The sequence below is a fragment of the Petaurus breviceps genome, unplaced genomic scaffold, assembly GCF_028583685.1.
Source record: "Petaurus breviceps papuanus isolate PSGF00001 unplaced genomic scaffold, PetGlider_PUasm1.0 688, whole genome shotgun sequence".
NCBI classification, from domain to species: domain Eukaryota; kingdom Metazoa; phylum Chordata; class Mammalia; order Diprotodontia; family Petauridae; genus Petaurus; species Petaurus breviceps.
In genome coordinates, this window is record NW_027186457.1 from 23,266,266 (window position 1) to 23,285,264 (window position 18,999).

The 18,999-nt window shown below is 38.1% G+C and overlaps 1 protein-coding gene across 1 annotated transcript in view; it reads left to right on the top strand.

Moving 5' to 3' along the window:
• The window catches only part of MED12L (mediator complex subunit 12L), a 393,990-nt gene extending 375,333 nt beyond the window's left edge, over nucleotides 1-18,657 (top strand). Inside the window, exons 39-44 of the mRNA XM_069104779.1 lie at nucleotides 854-943; nucleotides 3,707-3,939; nucleotides 6,116-6,272; nucleotides 8,975-9,082; nucleotides 17,204-17,285; nucleotides 18,029-18,657. Of these exons, the coding sequence (XP_068960880.1) occupies nucleotides 854-943; nucleotides 3,707-3,939; nucleotides 6,116-6,272; nucleotides 8,975-9,082; nucleotides 17,204-17,285; nucleotides 18,029-18,081 (723 nt within the window). The 3' untranslated portion in view covers nucleotides 18,082-18,657. The remainder of the gene's footprint in view (nucleotides 1-853; nucleotides 944-3,706; nucleotides 3,940-6,115; nucleotides 6,273-8,974; nucleotides 9,083-17,203; nucleotides 17,286-18,028) is intronic.
• Nucleotides 18,658-18,999: the final 342 nt, after the last annotated feature.

The following is an 18,999-nucleotide window of genomic DNA, read 5'->3' on the forward strand; positions in this document are numbered from 1 at the left end:
CCAAAAGCGACATATCAAAGGATTTTTAAAGCAATCTCAAGAAACCACCAGGCGCTTTAACATGGGAAATTACCTAAACCCCATTGTTTTAAAAAAAAAAAAAAAGAAATGGTGAAAAGCACCAACTTTGACTGGAGACAAATTACAAGTTTTCAAGGCAATTATGAAGCCTGTTACATTGAAATTTGAGTTTTACCAGTCTCGCTTTCATCCTATTCATATTTTTAAAAATCCTTTCTAGTTCTTCTGGGCCAGAACCCTTCTAATAGCCCTTGATGGCCTCATGAGATTGCTTTAAAAATCCTTTGATATGTCGCTTATTTCTAGTAAAACCACCAATGGCAGTTAAGGGGTGAAGTGCCTCTCAGATTCCTTTCCTTCTTCCATAGTGCTATGCTAGTGCTTTCATTGGGAAATATCCTCACAACCCACTCAACTGAGAAAACAGTAAAAAGTGATTTGGAGTGCCCGTTTGTTCCTCATATAACTGCCACCTGCGTAGAAAGTTGCAAATAAATATCTTTTAGAAAGAAAGAAGTAAAAACTGCAAATTCTTTACATTTAGCAAGCCTGTACTCTATGACAAGGATTCTTAACCATTTTGGTCTTGGATTCCTTGACATTCTGGTGCCAGAGAGCGCCACCTCAGACTGATGATTTAAAAGTGTAAAATAAAATATGTAGGATTTCAAAGGAAACCAATTATGTTGAAATGTAGCTATTGACTATTTTTTTAAGTCACAAACCTTAGGTTACAAACCCCTAATCTATCATTATCAGCAGTAATGCCTAGGAATTCCAAAGCAGCTGTTACTGTTATGATCCAAACAATTGCCTCTTATTTCTTTTCCAGGGCCAGCCCCTAGACCAGACTACCATTTTTCCTCCACAAGTGCGACCATCTTCCCAACTTCCTCAGTATTCAGGGTTGCAACAGGCACAGGTACCTATGTTCCTTAATTCTTTAGACATCACTGGTTAATTTTTTTCCTATAGGGGCTGTTACTTATTTAACTTAGAGAACTGATAGTACGCTTAGATTATAGAGCAAGTATTCAGTTTTCATTGACCTGAGTTATGCAAAATATTTATATTCATATATTTATATTTTCATATATAAATATATATTTAAAATTTATATTACATATATTATATTATATACTTATATTCACCCAGTCTTTCCACTAGCCTTGAAGTTTACCTTGATGTCTAGAAGACATGGGTGAGAATTTCCAGAGTCTCGAGGTGCAAGGAGTGGCCAGTCAAAAGACATCAGTTCAGATCTTGCCTCTGCTATCTACTTACTACCTATGTGATCTTAGCTAGGTTATTTTCATATCTCTAGGCTTGGGTTTCTTTATCTGCAGAATAAAAGGCTTAAACTAAGGTCCTTTTTTGGATCTACAGTGGATATATGGGCCCTCAATTGTATAACATTAGATCCAAAGGGGACTGTAAATGTGATTTTGTTCTTGCCTCTTAACTGAATCTCAGAGAGCTTTGCTAAGGTTCCCAAAGCTAGAAATTACATAATTGGAAATCAAACCCAGGTCCTCTCACACCAAATTTATTACATTTTCTACCATACTGATTGTAATCAGTATTGATAATGTCTAAGATGCATAAATCAGTATTCAGTGCCCTTCCTAATTAAACCTCCATTTAATCTGTGATTCATTAAACATAGAAAGGTTAAAATGTTTGTCTAAGGTCAATATATAATTGTCAGACAGCACCTGTCCCCACCTCATTTATCCAACTATGTTTTTCATTGCTTCTCCTACCCAGCCAATCTAGTCCAATCTCTATCCCTTTCCATCCTACCTAATACCCTGGCTTTTTTTTCCTCCTTTAATACCTTTACTCATTGATGTGCTTATGCTTAAAATATTCCTCCAATTAATTGATGATGAAGCATGCCACCCACGTCTCAACAGAGAGATGATGGACCCAGGATGCAGAGTGAAACATAACGTTTTCAGGAATAGCCAATGTGGGAACTGATTTTGTTCAAGTATATGTATATTTGCTAGTAGGGTTTGTTTTGTTTGTTTGTTTTTCTTTAGGGAAGGGAGAGGGGAAGTAGGAAGAAGGAGGGAGAGAGAAAAGTAAAGGAAAGAAGAAAAGAAGGGAAGAAAGAAAAAACCCCAGCTACATAATGAATTTGTAATATACTTATAAGATCAAGATATACAAAAAAGAGATTTTATGTAGGCCTTATTGAAAAGCTTATTTTATATGATTTTAGGTTTATAATAAAAGTTGTTTAGAAAATCTTCTGCATAAATCCAGTTCCATCACCTCCTGTAAGACTCTTCCTTTTTTTTTGGAGGCCAGTTGGGGTTAAGTGACTTGCCCAAGGTCATACAGCTAGTTTTTGTGTTAAATATCTGAAGTCAGATTTGAACTCAGGTCCTCTTGACTCCAGGGCTGGTGCTCTGTTCACTGTGCCACCTAGCTGCCCCAAGACTCTTCTTTCAAAAACCTTTCCTTGCCTAACTTATTTTTACTTTGATCACTTCCCTACCTCATTCATTTTTTTCATTCATTCTTCATATGTGATATAATAGAAGCAATATCTGAATTTGAAGTCCGAAGACCTGGGCACAAATTCTGACTTGACCACTAACTAACTTCTTTCAACAAGTCATTTAACTCTCTGAGCCTGAGTTTTCTGATCTTAAAAATGGAACTGTGATTTCATGTCTGCTCTTCTAAAAAATTCCATAATCTTAAACATTCATTGAGCCCCTTCTGTGTACAAGGTGGCATGCTAGACAGTAGGAAGGATATGGAGATTAATAGTACCTATCTTTTTTTGTCCACAAAGACCTCTCATTGTACAAAGGGAGGTAAGGCACATAGACAAATAATAACTATAATTGAAGATCGTATGCAATCAGTTCTATTAGAACTAAAAGCAGAAATGTGATTATTTCCCGCTGGTGGGAGGGAACAGTGGAATCAGGGAAGGCATTTAATTTGGGTCTTACAAGATGGTTAGGTTTCAGCCAGAGAGGATAAGAAGTTAGGGAAGAAATCTCATGCTGTGTTAAAAGAAGGCTAAGTAGTCTAATTTGGCCAGGGTATAAGGTACAGGAAGGCGAGTCAAATGAGAAAAGATCGAAAAAAAGAAGTTTGGAAGCAGATAATTCAGGACCTTGAATGCCTCAGCATATAATCGACATTCCATAAAAGTGCAGCAAAAAGAGACTTGGCTCTGGGTTCAAATCCCACCTCTCACACTACCTGTGTGTTCCTGGCCAAGTTACTTTGGCCTCTGGGCCTCAGTTTCCTCATTTGTTAAATAGAGGCAGCTAGGTGATATAAAAGATAGAGCACTGGACCTGAAGTTAAAAGTCCTGAATTCCAGTCTGTTTCTATACACTTACTAACTGTGTGACCCTGAGCAAGTAATTTGCCATCTGCCTCAGTTTCCTCATCTGTTAAATGGGGATAGCAATCGCACCTGCCTCCCAGGGTTGTTGTGAAGATATATAAAGTGTTTTGCAAACTTGAAAGTTCTTTGTACATGCTACCTTCTTATTAAAATGAGCGAATTGGACCAGCTGGCCTCTGAAGTCCTTCCAGAATTAGACCGATGGTCCCTTGTTTTTCTTCTTATATTTTCCCTGAAACTAAAACTGGGTTTGTCCTAATGACCATGGAGTTGTCCTTTTACCGTGGAGGATTCTTTTCCTTACAGGCTATGCCCCATGGATATACCATGTACAGCACTCAGATGCCTCTCCAGCCACAGCAGCAGGCCAGTGGGGTGGTCCTTTCCCCAGGCTACAACCCGAGAACATATCCAGCCACACATTCCAATCCGGCTCTCATGGAGAGGCTTCGGCAGATACAGCAGCAGCCACCAAGTGGGTACATTCAGCAGCAGGCCGCCGCTGCCGCCTACCTTCAGCCTCTACCAGGATCCCAGAGGTGAGGCTTCAGTTGCCATACTGATTAAAAGAATGGCTGCTTATGTGGTGTGGCTTTTTACTCCGTCCAGCCCTTTATACCTATTGTCTCACATGGAGTCAAAGAGAATCTTGTTGCCCGGAGGGACCTAAGAAACCTTTTAGTCTTAGACAGAGTCTTTGGACATGACTGTTTGAAACTTCAGCTTACTAATCCCACAACTTCCAGCTGTGTGACCGACCACAGAGGTCACCAGCAGACACTTTGGTGCCTGCCCTCTGTTCTGCACTGTGTTGTCTCTACAAACACAAAATCAAAAGCCCCCAAGGAACTTACATTCTCCAAGGGGTAGCCAGTATTTGTACAGTTGGAAAAATAGAAGATTTGAGAAAGTCCCCACAAGAATCACTCAGTTTCCTCATTCTGTAAAATGGGGGTGATGATAAACTGCCTATCTCACTGGGTGTGAAAATTTACTTTTCTGACTTTGAGGTGCTATATAAATATGATGATTAATATTGTATTTTACATCATAATGTTTAGTTATTTTATAAATTAGGAAACTGAGCCCCCCCCCCCATTCTTGAAATAGTTTTTTTTTTTTAATTGAAGACTCTGGTATTGATTCATAGCTTTTAAGGCAAAGAAACAACATTTATTATGTAATTACTGTAGACTAGGCACTGGGGATGTAAAGATGATTAAAAAGAAAGACAGTCCCTACCTTCAAGGAATTTACATTCTCTCAAGCTTAATTTAAAATGGAGATAACTTGTCTAGCCCAGAGTAGAGTATAGAGTTGTTGGTACTAGTGGCGGTGGTTTAAGTTTGTACCATGGCTGACTTAGTCCATAATCATCTTTCTTTTGATGAAAAACTAGCTTTAGACTTTGCTGATAGCAGAGGATTTTTATTAGCTTGGGAAGCAGGGCCCTATTGTGCTATAGCTTGCTGAAAGATAAAAGGCCATGAGTTTCAGTAAGACTGTGTCAGTGTTTGTGATCATGGAATGTTAGATATCTGCCACTGATGAGACCTAGGAGTCCCCTCCAGTAGTAAAACCCCTTGGACAGTGTTAGGCCTTTTTTGTGAAGAATTTCCCACTTATAATGGGTAGTATTAAAAACTCCACAGTATTAGATAAAGTGTTCCATAAAGTAGCTTTTAATAGAGTATGATTATTTCAAAGGTTTTTTTTTAAATAAGCTATACTTACAGAATTATTAGTTGACAGATAAAAAAATCATTCATTTGAAAAAAAAATTGATTTTTCAAGGATCTGTTTCTTGAGCACTGAACTGTCTACAACTGAAATGATATAGTTATTCTAAGTGCAAAGATAGTAATTGCTGTACTGATTAGGTTTAATTATCAGGCCTTATTTTTTTTTAATCAAGAGATCTTCATCTTGAGAACACAGACCAAATTCCTCAGGTCTATAAAATTGTCTCTTTTTAAAAATTTAGTAAGTATATTTTAATATAATTGGTTTCTATTGTAATCCTATAATGTTTTACTTAACATTATAATAATGTAAAAAATACATTATCATTACTAAATCCTGTATTTTGTTTTGCTTTTGTTTCTGTATGTTTTTTTGAACCCTTAAAAATATTATCCTCAGAGCGGCCAGGTAGCACAGCAAATAAGAGCACCGGCCCTAGAGTCGGAATGACCTGGGATCGAATCTGGGCTCAGACACTTAGCACCCACCCAAAAACACCTGGCCGTGTAACCTTGAGCAAGTTCCTTAACCCCAGTTGCTTAGGGGCGGCCAGGTGGCTCAGTGAGTAAGAGCATTGGCCCCAGAGTCGGGATGACCTGGGATCGAATCCAGGCTCTGATACTTAGCACCACACCCAGATATAACTGGCCGTGTAACCTCGAGCAACTTACTTAACCCCAATTGCTTAAAAAAGAAAAATATTCTCAAAAGAGAAGACAGGGTCTATAGACTTCCCAAGGCTGCCAGTGGGGTCCACAACACACAAAAAAGTTAATTCCCGCCCCCCTCCCCATGTTATAACAGTCACATTATAGTTATAACATTACTTGAATCTTTTAGTAAAATCATAGTCTAATTGTGCCACCAAATATTTTTATCTAATACATTTGAAATCCTGAGGGTTCAGAGCTATTTGTGTTCCAGTGCCTAATTTGAAGAAGAAGGGATGTCAAATTTGTTTTCACTTTCCAGACTGACCCATCAACCATTACAACAAAGTCCTTTAGTTGGCGGGGGACTGGATGCCGTACTGACCACTACGCCCCATCCAAACCTCAATTCTGTGCCGTTGCCTCAGGACCAGATGAGACAGAGACAGCAGCAAATCAGACAACAGAGGCTCCTTCAGGTGGGGGATCATGCGATAAGCGAAACAGATAGTCAGTGCTGAATCCTGCCACTGTTGATGCTGTTACTGTATACAAATAAAGAAACAAGTCTCTAGGAATGTTTGGATCTCTGCAGGGGAGGAGCTAACCCAGCACAGTGTAGTTACAACTGAGTAATCCTTTCTTCCCGTGCTATTGCCTATCAATAATAACAATTAACATTCAGCTGATGCCTTAAGATTTGCAAAGCACTTACATGGGCTACCTCATTTGAGTCCTGGGAGGTAGGTGCCATTATTATCCCCATTTTATAAATGGGGAAACTGAGACTGAGAGATTAAGCCACGGGCTCAGAGAAACATAGCTGATAAACTAGTGTCTGAAGGAGTATTTGAACTCAGGTCTCCCTAACTCCAAGCTTAGCTCTCTTATTTATTATCCCACCTTTAATATGAGAATTGAGGGAAGGATAAATTTTTTTTCCAGTGTGGACCTCATAGTGACTCTACTATTTTGGGGGTTCAGGGATATGTGCAGAGTGGGGATCACAATGTTTGAAGGTCTGATCCTCAGCTGGGCAAATTTTTTTTAAAAGTAACCTGAATTATGAGCTTTCCAGGGCTAATCTGGAGAATAGTTTCATGTTAAATATTTCATTGTCAATGGTGCTGATCCTTAAACCAGGAAAAGTGAAAACAGAAAGAAAACTACAGACCAATTTCCAAAGACCTTTGTACTTGATGAACTTTGCAGCTCTGGATTTATGATTGTATGACCTTGCTTTATCGACCAGAATGCCAGGTTATTTATTTTAAATGGGGAGGTAGGAGGGCAAATTATAAGTAGGGGACTTCCACTCAATCATAATAGTGTATACCCACCTAGAATTGTTTTGATTGCCTGATACTGATTTTTTTTCATCTGATACACATTGAAGAATTTTAATTTTCTGATTCCTATTTTTTTTTAGATTTCTTGTTGACCATTACCTCTTTGTTATCACACAATTACTTCAAGATAAGCTTGCTACAATAAAAGAAATTTCAGTTTATCTTATATTAATTACACTTAAATTGGTACCTCCTTGGTGGGTTTTTTTGGAAAACACTAATCATTTGTTGTAATTTGGGGGAAAAAAAAGCTGGTAGTCTAAGTAACTAATTGATAAATCTTGTAAGCACTACAGCTGCTGAATCTTATTATTTAACTTTATTATTAAGGGTTTTTCTTAAAATAAAATTAATAGCTTTTTTTGTTGTTTTTATCATCTAAATTTCCTTCTGTAATCTAATCCCTTCCCCTCATTCCTCACAAAGAGTTACCTCTTATAACCAACAATTTTTTAAAAGAAAAGGAAAAAAGAGAAAAGCCTCAGCAATCAATACATTTTTAAAAATCTGATAATATATATTCTCTACCTTTGGACTCCTTGAAAGGACTCCCCTCCTCCTTTATCCCTTCTGCAAAGGAATGGGGAAAGTTTCTTCTCATATTTATTCTTTGGAATCAAGCTTGCTCTTAGTAATTGCAGTATAGATATATAGATATATATATATAATCATTTTGTAGTTATTGATCTTTCCATTTACATTATGATAGTAGTAGTTTTGCATATATTTTCTTGGTTCTGCATATTTCCCTTTGCATCAGTTCACTTAAGCTTTTCCATGCTTCTCTATATTCATCATATCCATTGTTTTTTTTATAACACAGTAATATTCCATTTCATTCATATACCACAATTTGTTTAGCCATTCCTCCAATCAATAAGAATCTAATTTGTTTTTAGTACATTCATTATAGTTGATGTTCATTAATTTCCGTTTCAGAGCATGACAGTTTGTTTTTTTTTTAGCTTTCTCCCCTAAATCTTGGGGTATGTTTTTTGGAGACTTGCAGTCCTTTGTACACTAACTACACTATGCACAACATATATTAATTCTTGTTATAACGACAATAGGTTTTAAAACCAGTCAAGGGATTCTGTTGGATTGATAAAGGATAGGTGTCCTCCTAAGGTCCATCACCATTGGCAATATCACCATTTTAAAAGAGGACAATCTGGATCTAGGTCATCTTAGATCTAGACTGAAATAAGAAGCTTATGATGTCAAGTTTAAGTGAAGAGGTTTGTGGACTGAGCCCTCGATTTGAAGACAAGGTATTAGGTTTCCAGTTCTCACCCTTAGCTGTTTGACCAAAGGCAAATCACCTTATTACTCTGAGGCCATTCTATATAGCAATAATGGCACTACCCATTCCCCAAGGTATTTTAGAAGTCAAACATTTTAATGACTATATCTAAGAATTGAGGAGTGGTGTGTGAGATTTACAGAGAGAGATTTCAGCTTGATTCATTGAAGAACTATTCAGAGAAGGAGGGAGGGAGATCCTCTAAACCCCCACTGAATAACTTACTTTTAGAAAAGAAGGGTATTTGTGAACCAAGAAATTTTCATGGATTGGTGGGTTCCTAAGCTAAACTTTGAAGAAGGGGCAGCATTCTGCTGAGACATTAGGAGAAGAAACGCATTCTGTTGGGTTGAGCCAACGAAACTAACAAGTTTCTAACTAGCAAGCTTTATACTGAATTTAGGGATGGCAAGCCTTTGTATGGTACTTAGATGTTGATCAGCTTTTTCTTCAGTTACAGCAGCAACAGCAGCAGCAGCAGCAACAGCCCCAACAACAGCAGCCCCAACAACAGCAGCCCCAACAACAGCAGCCCCAACAGCAGCAGCAGCAGCAACAGCAGCAGCCGCAGCCCCAGCAGCAGCCTCAGGGTCAGCAAGCACTGGGACTCCAAGGAATGCAGCCACAGCAACCTTTGGTAAGATTTTTTGAAGAATATGTATGTGTTTATGGGGTGACTTTTACATGTTCATGTGACATGTAAAAGGCACCATTAAGTACATGGACTTTATGAGTTATATTGTTGTAGGAATATACTACAGCCCTTCTAGACAGAAGGAGAAAATAGATGAGAAGTAACTGAAAAGGTCAAAAATCTGGCATAGAAGACATGGAGGCTTTACTTATCCAGATATTTTATACAACTTAACCTTCTCTCCCCCTCCCTTCTTCTCCTTTTGCCCTCCCCTTCTTTTTCCCTTCTTCTGTCCTCCCCTTCTTTTTTACTTCCTCTCTTTTCCCCTCCCCTTTCTCTCTTCCTCTCCCTTCTCTCCCTTCTTCTACTTTCCCTTCCCTTCTTCTCTTCCTCTTTCCCTCCTTTTCACTCTTTCCTTTCTCTCCTCTTTATCCTTGTCCTCTTTTTCTCTCCCTCCCCCACTTTTCCTTCTTTCCCCCTTTCTTTCCTCCCCCATTCCCTCTTTCTCCCTTTTTTGATCACTCATAAAATATTGACTTGTTCAAATGGTAATTTAGCACTTAAAGAAGTAAAGAAAGCAGTAAAAAGTGGTGCTGTTTCTCTGGACAAGAAGTAATGTATTGAATGATACTTGGAACGCTGGGAAAGAAGTGACCATTCTACCTTAGATTTTGTGACAATAAAAGAGAGGAAAGCTAGACAAAATCTGATATGTACCCTACATTTTTAGAGAGGAGAATATTTGAAAATTAAGGACACATATGAACAAAATATGTAACAAATATTTTTTAAAAAATTAAATATTGTTCAATAATAATGCATTACAAAGCAATATATGACTAGGTACCAAATTAATGGTACAGGTAATAAGTACTCCAGATCAAAGGTATTAAAATATCTGTGCAAGTGCCAGGAACCAAATTTAAGTGTAATCGAGGAACATTTAACAAACTAACCAAAAATACATAAGAACATAGACAATGTTAATATGTGATTTTCTGTATCAGTATACTGCCAATGAATGGTTTAGTGGCCCCATTTCTTTTTGAGTTTGACACAGCTGCTCTAGGGTGCCAGGAATTGTAAGCCATAGCAATGGAGGAGAAAGAGAATTGGATTTGAAGTCAGAAGACTTGGGTTGGGATCCCAGCTCTGCTGTTTATCTGTGTTAGTTAGATAAGTGACTTAACTTCTCTGGGGCTCAATTTCTTCATCTGTAAAAAAGAGAAGAGGCTGAACTAGTTTCTTAACCTGAATTCTCCAAACGTTTTATTGATAGATAGACAGATGAAAAATGATGATAATGGATGGGTGGGTGGGGAGAGAGAAAAAGAGAGAGAGAGAGAGAGAGAGAGAGAGAGAGAGAGAGAGAGAGAGACATATATACATAAATGAGGGGTAATGATGATGGATGGGTGGGTGGGTAGATAGATAGAGAGATACATATATAAATGAGGGGTAATGATGATGGGTGGGTAGAGAGATACATACATACATACATGTATGCATGCATGCATGCATGCATGCATGCATACATAAATGAGAAGTAATGATGATGGATGGGTAGATAGATTCATCTCAATATAATTGGTTTTTTAAAAAAAATAATCCTGTTTTCATTTTATGCATTTAAAAGCATATTTCTGAGAAGGGGTCCATAGATTTTACCCAAGAGGTCCATGACACAAAAAGGGTTCAAAACCACTGGCATAGATGACCTCTAAGGGCCTCTCCTGATCCATACCCCAAAATGCTAGTCAGCTTCCTTAAGGAGGTAAATGAGATAGACCTTTGAAGGGTATGGAAGATCGGAGCTGTCTCTGTCCTGTTGCTTCTGAGAGGAGAAGTAAGTTCAAAGCTCTCTTCTAATCAAGTCACTTAATTTCTCTGTCTTTCAATTCCTTCTCCTCAGAAAGAGAAAGGCAACAAAAAAGCATTTATTAAGAGCTTATTCCATGCTAATCATTTTACAAATATCATCTTATTTGGTCTCTAAAATGGAGATAATGATACCTATGGCACTTTTTCTCCACTTTCTGTGAGACTTTAGGATTATGAATGTAAAGTACTTTGTCGCTTTTAAGACCTGGTGTAATGTTAGTTATTGCTGCCAAAGGCTCAGCTTATATTTAGATACTGGTTCTTCAGGTTGTCAATGGAACCACCAGGGACATCTGGAACCCTGCACAAATGCACCTCTTTTCCAACATGGGACTGGCCAGATAGACAGATAAAGTATCATTATATTAAGCTTACCAAATGAACTTACAAGAAAACCCCTGCTTTTGATAGTTGGAACAAATATAGTGCCTTTCTGCTGAAGACCCAAGAATACTGAAGTTGACATATTGGAGCTCCTGGTGACCACATGTTAATGCCTTTTTTTGGTCATTTACTAACCTAAGTAGTTTGGATGCTATAAAAAAACATCTGGAATTTAAGGTAGAATTCTCTTTGCTCTTAAATAAGATTTTGGCATCTGTGGTCCTTGGCTTCAGTTACCCTCTGGAATTGAAAATGTATTTAAAACTTTAAAGTTATTGAGTTAGCTGCTGACTCCATCTGTAAACAGAGAATGGACTTTCCTTAGAACTCCAGCCTGGATTTAAGAAAATCATGTTTATACCTTTCCTGCTGTGCTCTTTCCTTTCATCTTAAACCCATGCTGCCTTAGCTAGTAGCCTGGGAAAACATGGTAAAATGACAGTTTTGAAACTGGGATTTTTCAAAAGACTAGTCATTAGAATCCCAGGTTTAATTACACTGGTTATTCAAGACTGTACAATGGTCTGTTCAGATATTTGTATTTAGTCCCTTTTAAAATGTTTTAATGGATGATGCATTAACCTTTAATCAGATACAAACATGTCACAGACCAAAGTCTCTCACACTTTTCTTCAAGTGCTTTATATATAACTTCCAAGTCATATTTTTTAGAATTTCTAAGGGAGTGAGAAGAATGCAGACATTGTAATCCTTCTTTTGGAAAGGAAAGAACTGAGTTCTAGATTTTCTAGTACAAAGGACTTTCCATTCTGCTCCAATTATTTCTGGTAGACTTGTGGGGGTGGAGGGAGGAGTGGGAGTGGAAAGGGATCAGCTAATAAAATCAGATGATTAGGTTTTTTAGAGGAAAGGGAAGAAATGATGGCACCTACTCTGTCATTTCATTAAAGGTTTCCTTTTCCTTGATAAGGGCAATTAACATAGTCTTTCTAGAATCTAGACCATCAATCCATTGAGGACTTGTCTATAGTCATTCTGGTTGAGCTGCCTTGGAGAAAGATTGTTTCTAGACCAGTGGAGACCTCCCTACATATATATATATGGACTTGCCTATAAGCCTTTGTACAAACTGGTAGCTCATGATAAAGTTTGGCCTGCATTTTAATTTTTTAATGTTTTATTAACTTCTGATTTACATCATTTGTTTCCACCAGATTTTGAGTTACAAATTTTCTCCCCGTTTTTCCCCTACCCACCGCCCCAAAATAGCAGTCCCACAGGATATCCCCTCCTCCAATCTGCTCTCTCCCATATTTTCTCCCATACCCCTTTCGACTTTTCCAGTGGATCTCTGCGCCTGTATGTCTTATTTCCCACCTTATTCCCATTGAATCTGGCCTGCATTTTAAAAAATTTAACTTTTTTCAACTAACACAAATAGATTCTTTTTCTCCCTATCACTCCACCCACCTTGGAAAAGAAAAGAAAAATAAATCAAATCCCTTGTAATAAATACGTATAGTCCCACAAATTCCCACATTGACTCTAGCCAAAAAAAAGTAATCAATATGTGAATGGGGAAGTACAGTTTCACTGCTTTGCTTTGATGGTGGTGGAAAAAGGTATAGCATGCATACAGACGTGTTAGATCCTCAGGTCTTTGGAAGCATATCTTATCAAGGTGCTATCTTTCCCTGATGTCTTCTCTCTTAAATCTCTACCTAGAGTACCCTGGTAGCATCAATGTGAATTTTGATTCAGTTTTCTAGAAGTTTTCTTAAGATGAATTTAAAGTAAGCACAATAAAGATGGAAAATTTTGTCTAAGTATTTCATAGAATTGAAGGTTTTTTGAGACCAAAGGTACCTTAGTATTTTATCTATTCCAACCCCATCTTTTTAAAAAGGAAATATAAATTCTTTAAAAAGAAGTATACATCTGCCAAACTGACATTCCTTCTGCCCAACTCTGCACCTTCTATGAGAGGAATTAGCTGGTAATAACTTCACAACAGGCATGCCTAGGGAGCATTGGAGAAAATAGTGGAATCCTTGCTCTGTACCTATGTCATTTATCCTTCTTTTAGAAAATACCTTAGTAGTGACAGAATTCACAGTCATGGAATTGTTCTAACAATTGACTAATTGACTGTAAGGGGGAGTAGAGCCATAGTGTCAAATTCTCAATTTTTTAACCCTTTTTTAGGGGAATTCAAGACCTGTGATATAATTGGTTTGAAGGAATTCCCTACATGGATATTCCTGCCACTAATGCACATTGATATTTCATCTATAACATGGAGTCTGATTGAATTGTCTAAGGCCCTGAAATGAGTTGAAGAACTGTTTGTGTCTGAGATAGAAGTAGACTTTAGGTCTTCCTCACTCCTAAGACCAGCCCTTTGTTCCTCACAAGTTTAGAAAAGGATAGTCAGCAAATGTTTGCCGAGGATCGGCATTTTCCTGGGTGACCCCTGGGTAATCCGCCAGCCCCTTTGGTGGAGTTTAACAAAGCTCATTGTATTTTCCACAAAAATACGGAAGTGTGTGTGTTACCTCCCTTCTCTGTCTCCCTTGCCTATTCATCACCCAAGTCCCACCCTCTAGGAGTCTGTTTACTTTAGGGCCTCCTCCTCTTCTCTTTCTACTCTCTCAAAGATTTTCATTAGCTCCCATGGGGAGGCATCTTTATACAGCCGACGCCCACATTTCTTTATCAAGTCCTCAGCTCTCTCTTGAACTCCTGGTCCAGATCTTTCTAGCAATTCCACCCCATATTCATCTCAAGCCCAACACTCCCCAAACAGAACTCACTGCTTTTTCATCAAACATAACCTTGCTGCGATGCTAACTTCCTCGTTTTATTTTTATTTTATCAGCGATACCACCGTTCTCCCAGTTACCTGGGTTAGCCACCGAGAAGCACTCCTCAACTCTTTGCTCTCCCCCATTCCCTGTAGTCGTGAGTTGCCAAGTCTTGAGATTCTGCTGTTAGAATTCATCTGTTTCTGTTCACCCCACCACTCCCCTAACCTAGATCTTCATCACCTCTCGCTTGAACTATTCGTCCAGTTTTGTCTCCCTGCGCCCACTTCACACACCTGCTAAATCCATCTTTCACACACCTGCCAAACTGTCATTCTAAAATGCTGGTATGACCATATCATTCTTCAGCTCAAGAAGCCCCAGTGGTCTCCATTGCCTTCAGGAGAAAATACAAACGCTGCTATTGAGTGTTTCAAGCCTCTCCCAAGCCATGCTGGCCAAGGTTTTATTTCTCATTCATGAGACTCACCATTCTATTTTCTCAGCCTTCACACAGGCCGACCCCCATACCTAAATCCTCCCCCTCCTCGTGGCTGGCTCTTGGGAACCCTCACTCCTTTCAGGGTTCAGTTCAAGTAGTTCAAGGCAGTTCAGTAGTATCTTTTTTAATACTGCCTTCAAGAGGTCTTTCTAGATTGACACAGTTGTTTGTGCCCTCTCAATCATCATGTAATTATTCTGTATCTATCTTGTTTTTATTTATCTATGAATTATTTCCCTATGAATATGAAATATTATCCCTCAGGAGAATGTAAATTTCTTGAAGGCAGGGACTATCTCCCTTTTGTAATTATATCCCCAGTTCCTGACACATAGTAGACAATTATAAGTGTTTATTGATTGATCCTGACTGCTAGCTTCTCTTTGCTGCTTTACATAATGACCTGGGTCAGATTGGGGGCAATTTAGAATTTCACTGAGTAACTAACACCTGATTGGAGAGATTAATGGAGGGCTAGGAGTCACTTCACAGCGAGGCCCTAACTAATATGAGGAATAAATTCCCTGGAATGGTCACGTTATTTGAATTCATTCCACATTTTTTTTCCATTTGGTTAGAACTAGTAGCCATACTTTACATAATTACAACTTCAAATAGTGTAAATTCAAATACATGTTTTATTATTCCCATTAATCAAGACTTAGCTGTATTCCTTTTTGTTTTAACTTTAGGCTACTAACTTCTTATAATAAAAACCTCCAATAACTTGTCTCCATGCCACATCTGTTTATTTGTCATTGTGCTGAGATATGAATTTAGAATTGCTTCATTGTGTAAAATGTCTTTGTAGAAATCTCAATAATTACAATATTATATTTTTTCTCTCACCTTTTTTAAAGAAAAATAATAACACATTTATAGGATGCCTTAAAATTTACAAAACACTTTCCTCCCAACAATCCAGTGAGGTAGGTAGTGAAAGTATTATTGTACCTTTTTTTTACAGATGAGGACACTCAGAGAGATAGAGGCCCAGGGCCACACAGCTAGTAAGTGTCAGAGTCCGGATTTGAACTCAACCCTGTAATGTTCTATGGATTCATAGCAGGTTGTATTAATCATCACCATGGCAACATATTTGAATATCTTTTATTTGCCAAGATTGGCACAGTATTTTCTTCAGTCATTCTTGATCATCATAAGTCCATAAGCACAACATACCCTCAATTTTAAAAAAAGCAAAACATTTCCTTGTTCAGATATCAATTGGATTAGATGGCTTCCCAGGGCCCCAACTCTAAGTCTATGAAGGAAAGGAACAAGTGAACAGGAACTCTAAGGTTTAATACATGGGAGACTAAGTGAGAGATGATATTACCAGCAAAAACAGAGAAAAGGAGGCATGGATACAGGGGGAAGAACCTATTGGCTCTGGACTCAGGAGATCTGGGTTCATACCCTGCCTCTGATGTCAACTGCCCCCAAGACCTTGAGCAAATGACAACCCCCCTGGGCTTCAATTTCCTCATCTATGAAATGAGGTGTTTGGACTCTGAGCTCCCTTCCAACTCAACCTAGTAGACAGCAATGAGCACAGTTCTAGACATGTTGAATTTGACACACTAAAGAAATAACCAGCTCGAAAAATCCTTTAGGCAGTTACAGATGGGAGTTTGGAGCTCAGGAGAGAGGTCAGGGAGAGAGAAGATAGGAAAATGCTAAAGACGAGCTTTGCCCATTTCATCGTTCTGTCTAGAGCCCATGAAAACAGAAGAGAATTCTTTTTCTTCTCTTCCTCTCTTTCTCGCAAAAATCATTAAGGTCTCCCCATTCCCATCTTGTCAGATTAGCAATTTTAACTCAGCTCCATTAACAACTGTAAGAAAGCCTTTGCTGGCTTTCACACTACTTTGGGGAAAGGAAGTCCAAGTTCCAACAGTTGACTTAGAAACAAACATTTTGAACACCATCCGTTTAAATCAGGAACCCTCTATGCCAGGGCTCATTTATGTTTTATGTGTCATGGACCCCCTTGGCAGTGATGCTTATGAACCCTTTTTGAGAATATTTTTAAATTTAAAAAAAAATCGGATTACAAAAGATATCAATGATGAAATGCATTTGTCAAAATATTTTTTAAAAGTTCTTGGACCCCAAATGCAGCCAAGGCACGTTTCTAGTTTGATATTTAATTTAGATGTAATATAAAAAGCAGAAGCCTTATCCATTGTAGAGTGGCATTAAGATGACTTGAAGACAATCAGTATCTCCTGTTTCCAAGAGCATCCTAGTTTCCTGAACAATTTCAGTCCTTCTTAAAAGGACATGAAATAGACAAGGGGCATAGTTGTCCCAACTGGCAAGTACACTAAACAGAAAAAAATGACAGCATACCTCCCCCCAGGGCACATCTTCACTTTTAATGCCCAAACTGATACATTCATACAGTTCCCCGAGTGTAACGCTTATGTTTCCATTTTTATTTGGAGTGAAGAATTTTGCTTTGGTCAAAAACGGTCTGGAGAAGGAGCATGTCTGTGTATGTGTGTGTTTGTTTCTTGTTTTCCCTGATGGTCGCGGATGGGAGTTCCTCCAGCCAACGTTCACGCTCATCTCCTTTCGTGATTACAGTTCCCCAGGCAAGGCTTACAACAGACCCAGCAGCAGCAACAGACAGCAGCATTAGTCCGACAACTCCAGAAACAGCTTTCTAGTGAGTATTCCACTTGTACTTGGAGCTTGGATACCTTGCTCCTAGACTCCACATGGGGAGGAAGAGGGACCTGGGGTATTTTGCAGGGGATACCCTCTACTCACTCTTACATTCATTCAGTGAAGAATTATCTATTGTTATATTCATTGAAAACTGAATAAGTGTCTATGTTTTCATGAGAGCAAATGTTGCTATTATAATTCATGCTCTGACACTGTTTAAAATTAGCCTGGAGAATATGTTTTTCTTGGGCTTTATTCTTGTTGCTAAAATTGGTTGCCTTAGTTTTTCAACCAAGTGAAAAAAAGGGATGTCACAAAATTTCTTTTTTTTTTTTTGGATTATAGAATATAGTTTGTCTGCTTTTACGAAAATGCAATATATGGAATTATCATGGGTAAAAGTTAATGTGAATATTTCAGAGATCGGTTATTTGGCTTTGAAAAAGCTCATTTTAAAAATACATCTCACAAATATTTAGATTTCCTAGTTGTTTTCCAGAGGGCTAAACTCTTTACCAATAATAACAATAATAAGGTAAAAAAAAGATTGGCAAAATCCAGGGTCTCTTTGGCTACATATACTTTCCTTTTTTTAACTACTTCTTTTTATTTCTTTGAATTTACTGGTCTTTTTGTTTTTACTTATCTATATTTATTATTGTCTTTTTACTTCTCTGCACCACCCATTTTAACATACATAGCTAGCTACATTTTTACATGATTCATTTTTTTTCTCTTTAGGTAACCAGCCACAACAAGGAGTAACTCCATACGGGCATCCCTCACACTTCTGAACCGTGGCCGAAGAAATGACACCTAGTTTGATGTTTGCACTGAAAAATAGCAAATCAAATCCAATGCACTAGTTATTCTTAGAAATTTTCATTTTTTTCCTATGGTTTCTTATCATTTTTGCCTCGTTTTTTTGGTTTTTTTTTTTTTTGGTACTACATTTAGAGTGAAGCTTTAACAGAAAGCAGCAAGAGGCTTTGTTTGGGTTTGTTGCATTCAGCTTTAAAATCATTACCCAAGTTTGCTTCATCTGGGCAAACTTCCAAGAAGAGTTTTGTGGGGAAGCATTTGAAATTGGTGCTTTTCTGAATCTTTGCATTTCAAAAAAAAGAATGAAGAATGTCGGATCTTACATTTTTAGTTACTAGTGGCAAACCATTTGGGAGGAACTGCGCTGGACCAAACTGCTCAATGGAAAAAAAGCGGGACAGATTTTGAAATACAGGTTGACTTGCTCATTAAGTGCTCACCTCTCAGATCCTTTAACAGTGAAAAGGACATTTCTTTGAGACGTGTTCATTTTAAATGTTTGTAATTTCATAAGCACTTTATAAACTTTTTTTGTTGTTGTAGTTCAATGACAGGATTTTTTCTCTCGCTTTCCTTATGGTCAGAAGGTGCTGAAACAGTTTCTTGCTTCTATTGAAACTTCCTAGGAGTTACGGCAAAGCTACGGGCTGAGGTTCTTAAACAGCATTAGTGGTAGCTGTGTGCTAAAATTGCTTCCAGTGGGAATCTCCTTGATAGGGGGCCTTTAGAAATGGGCAAAGTGTCATTTCTAAAGGCATGGATTTACTAGGATGGAATCACTAGCATTTCATGCCCTAGCTGGCAAGATGACTGTCCAGGTTCTTCTCTCTAGAGCCCTTTTGCCAGCTTAACAAAAGTCCCTGTCCCCATCCTAGGTAAGTTCTTCAGAA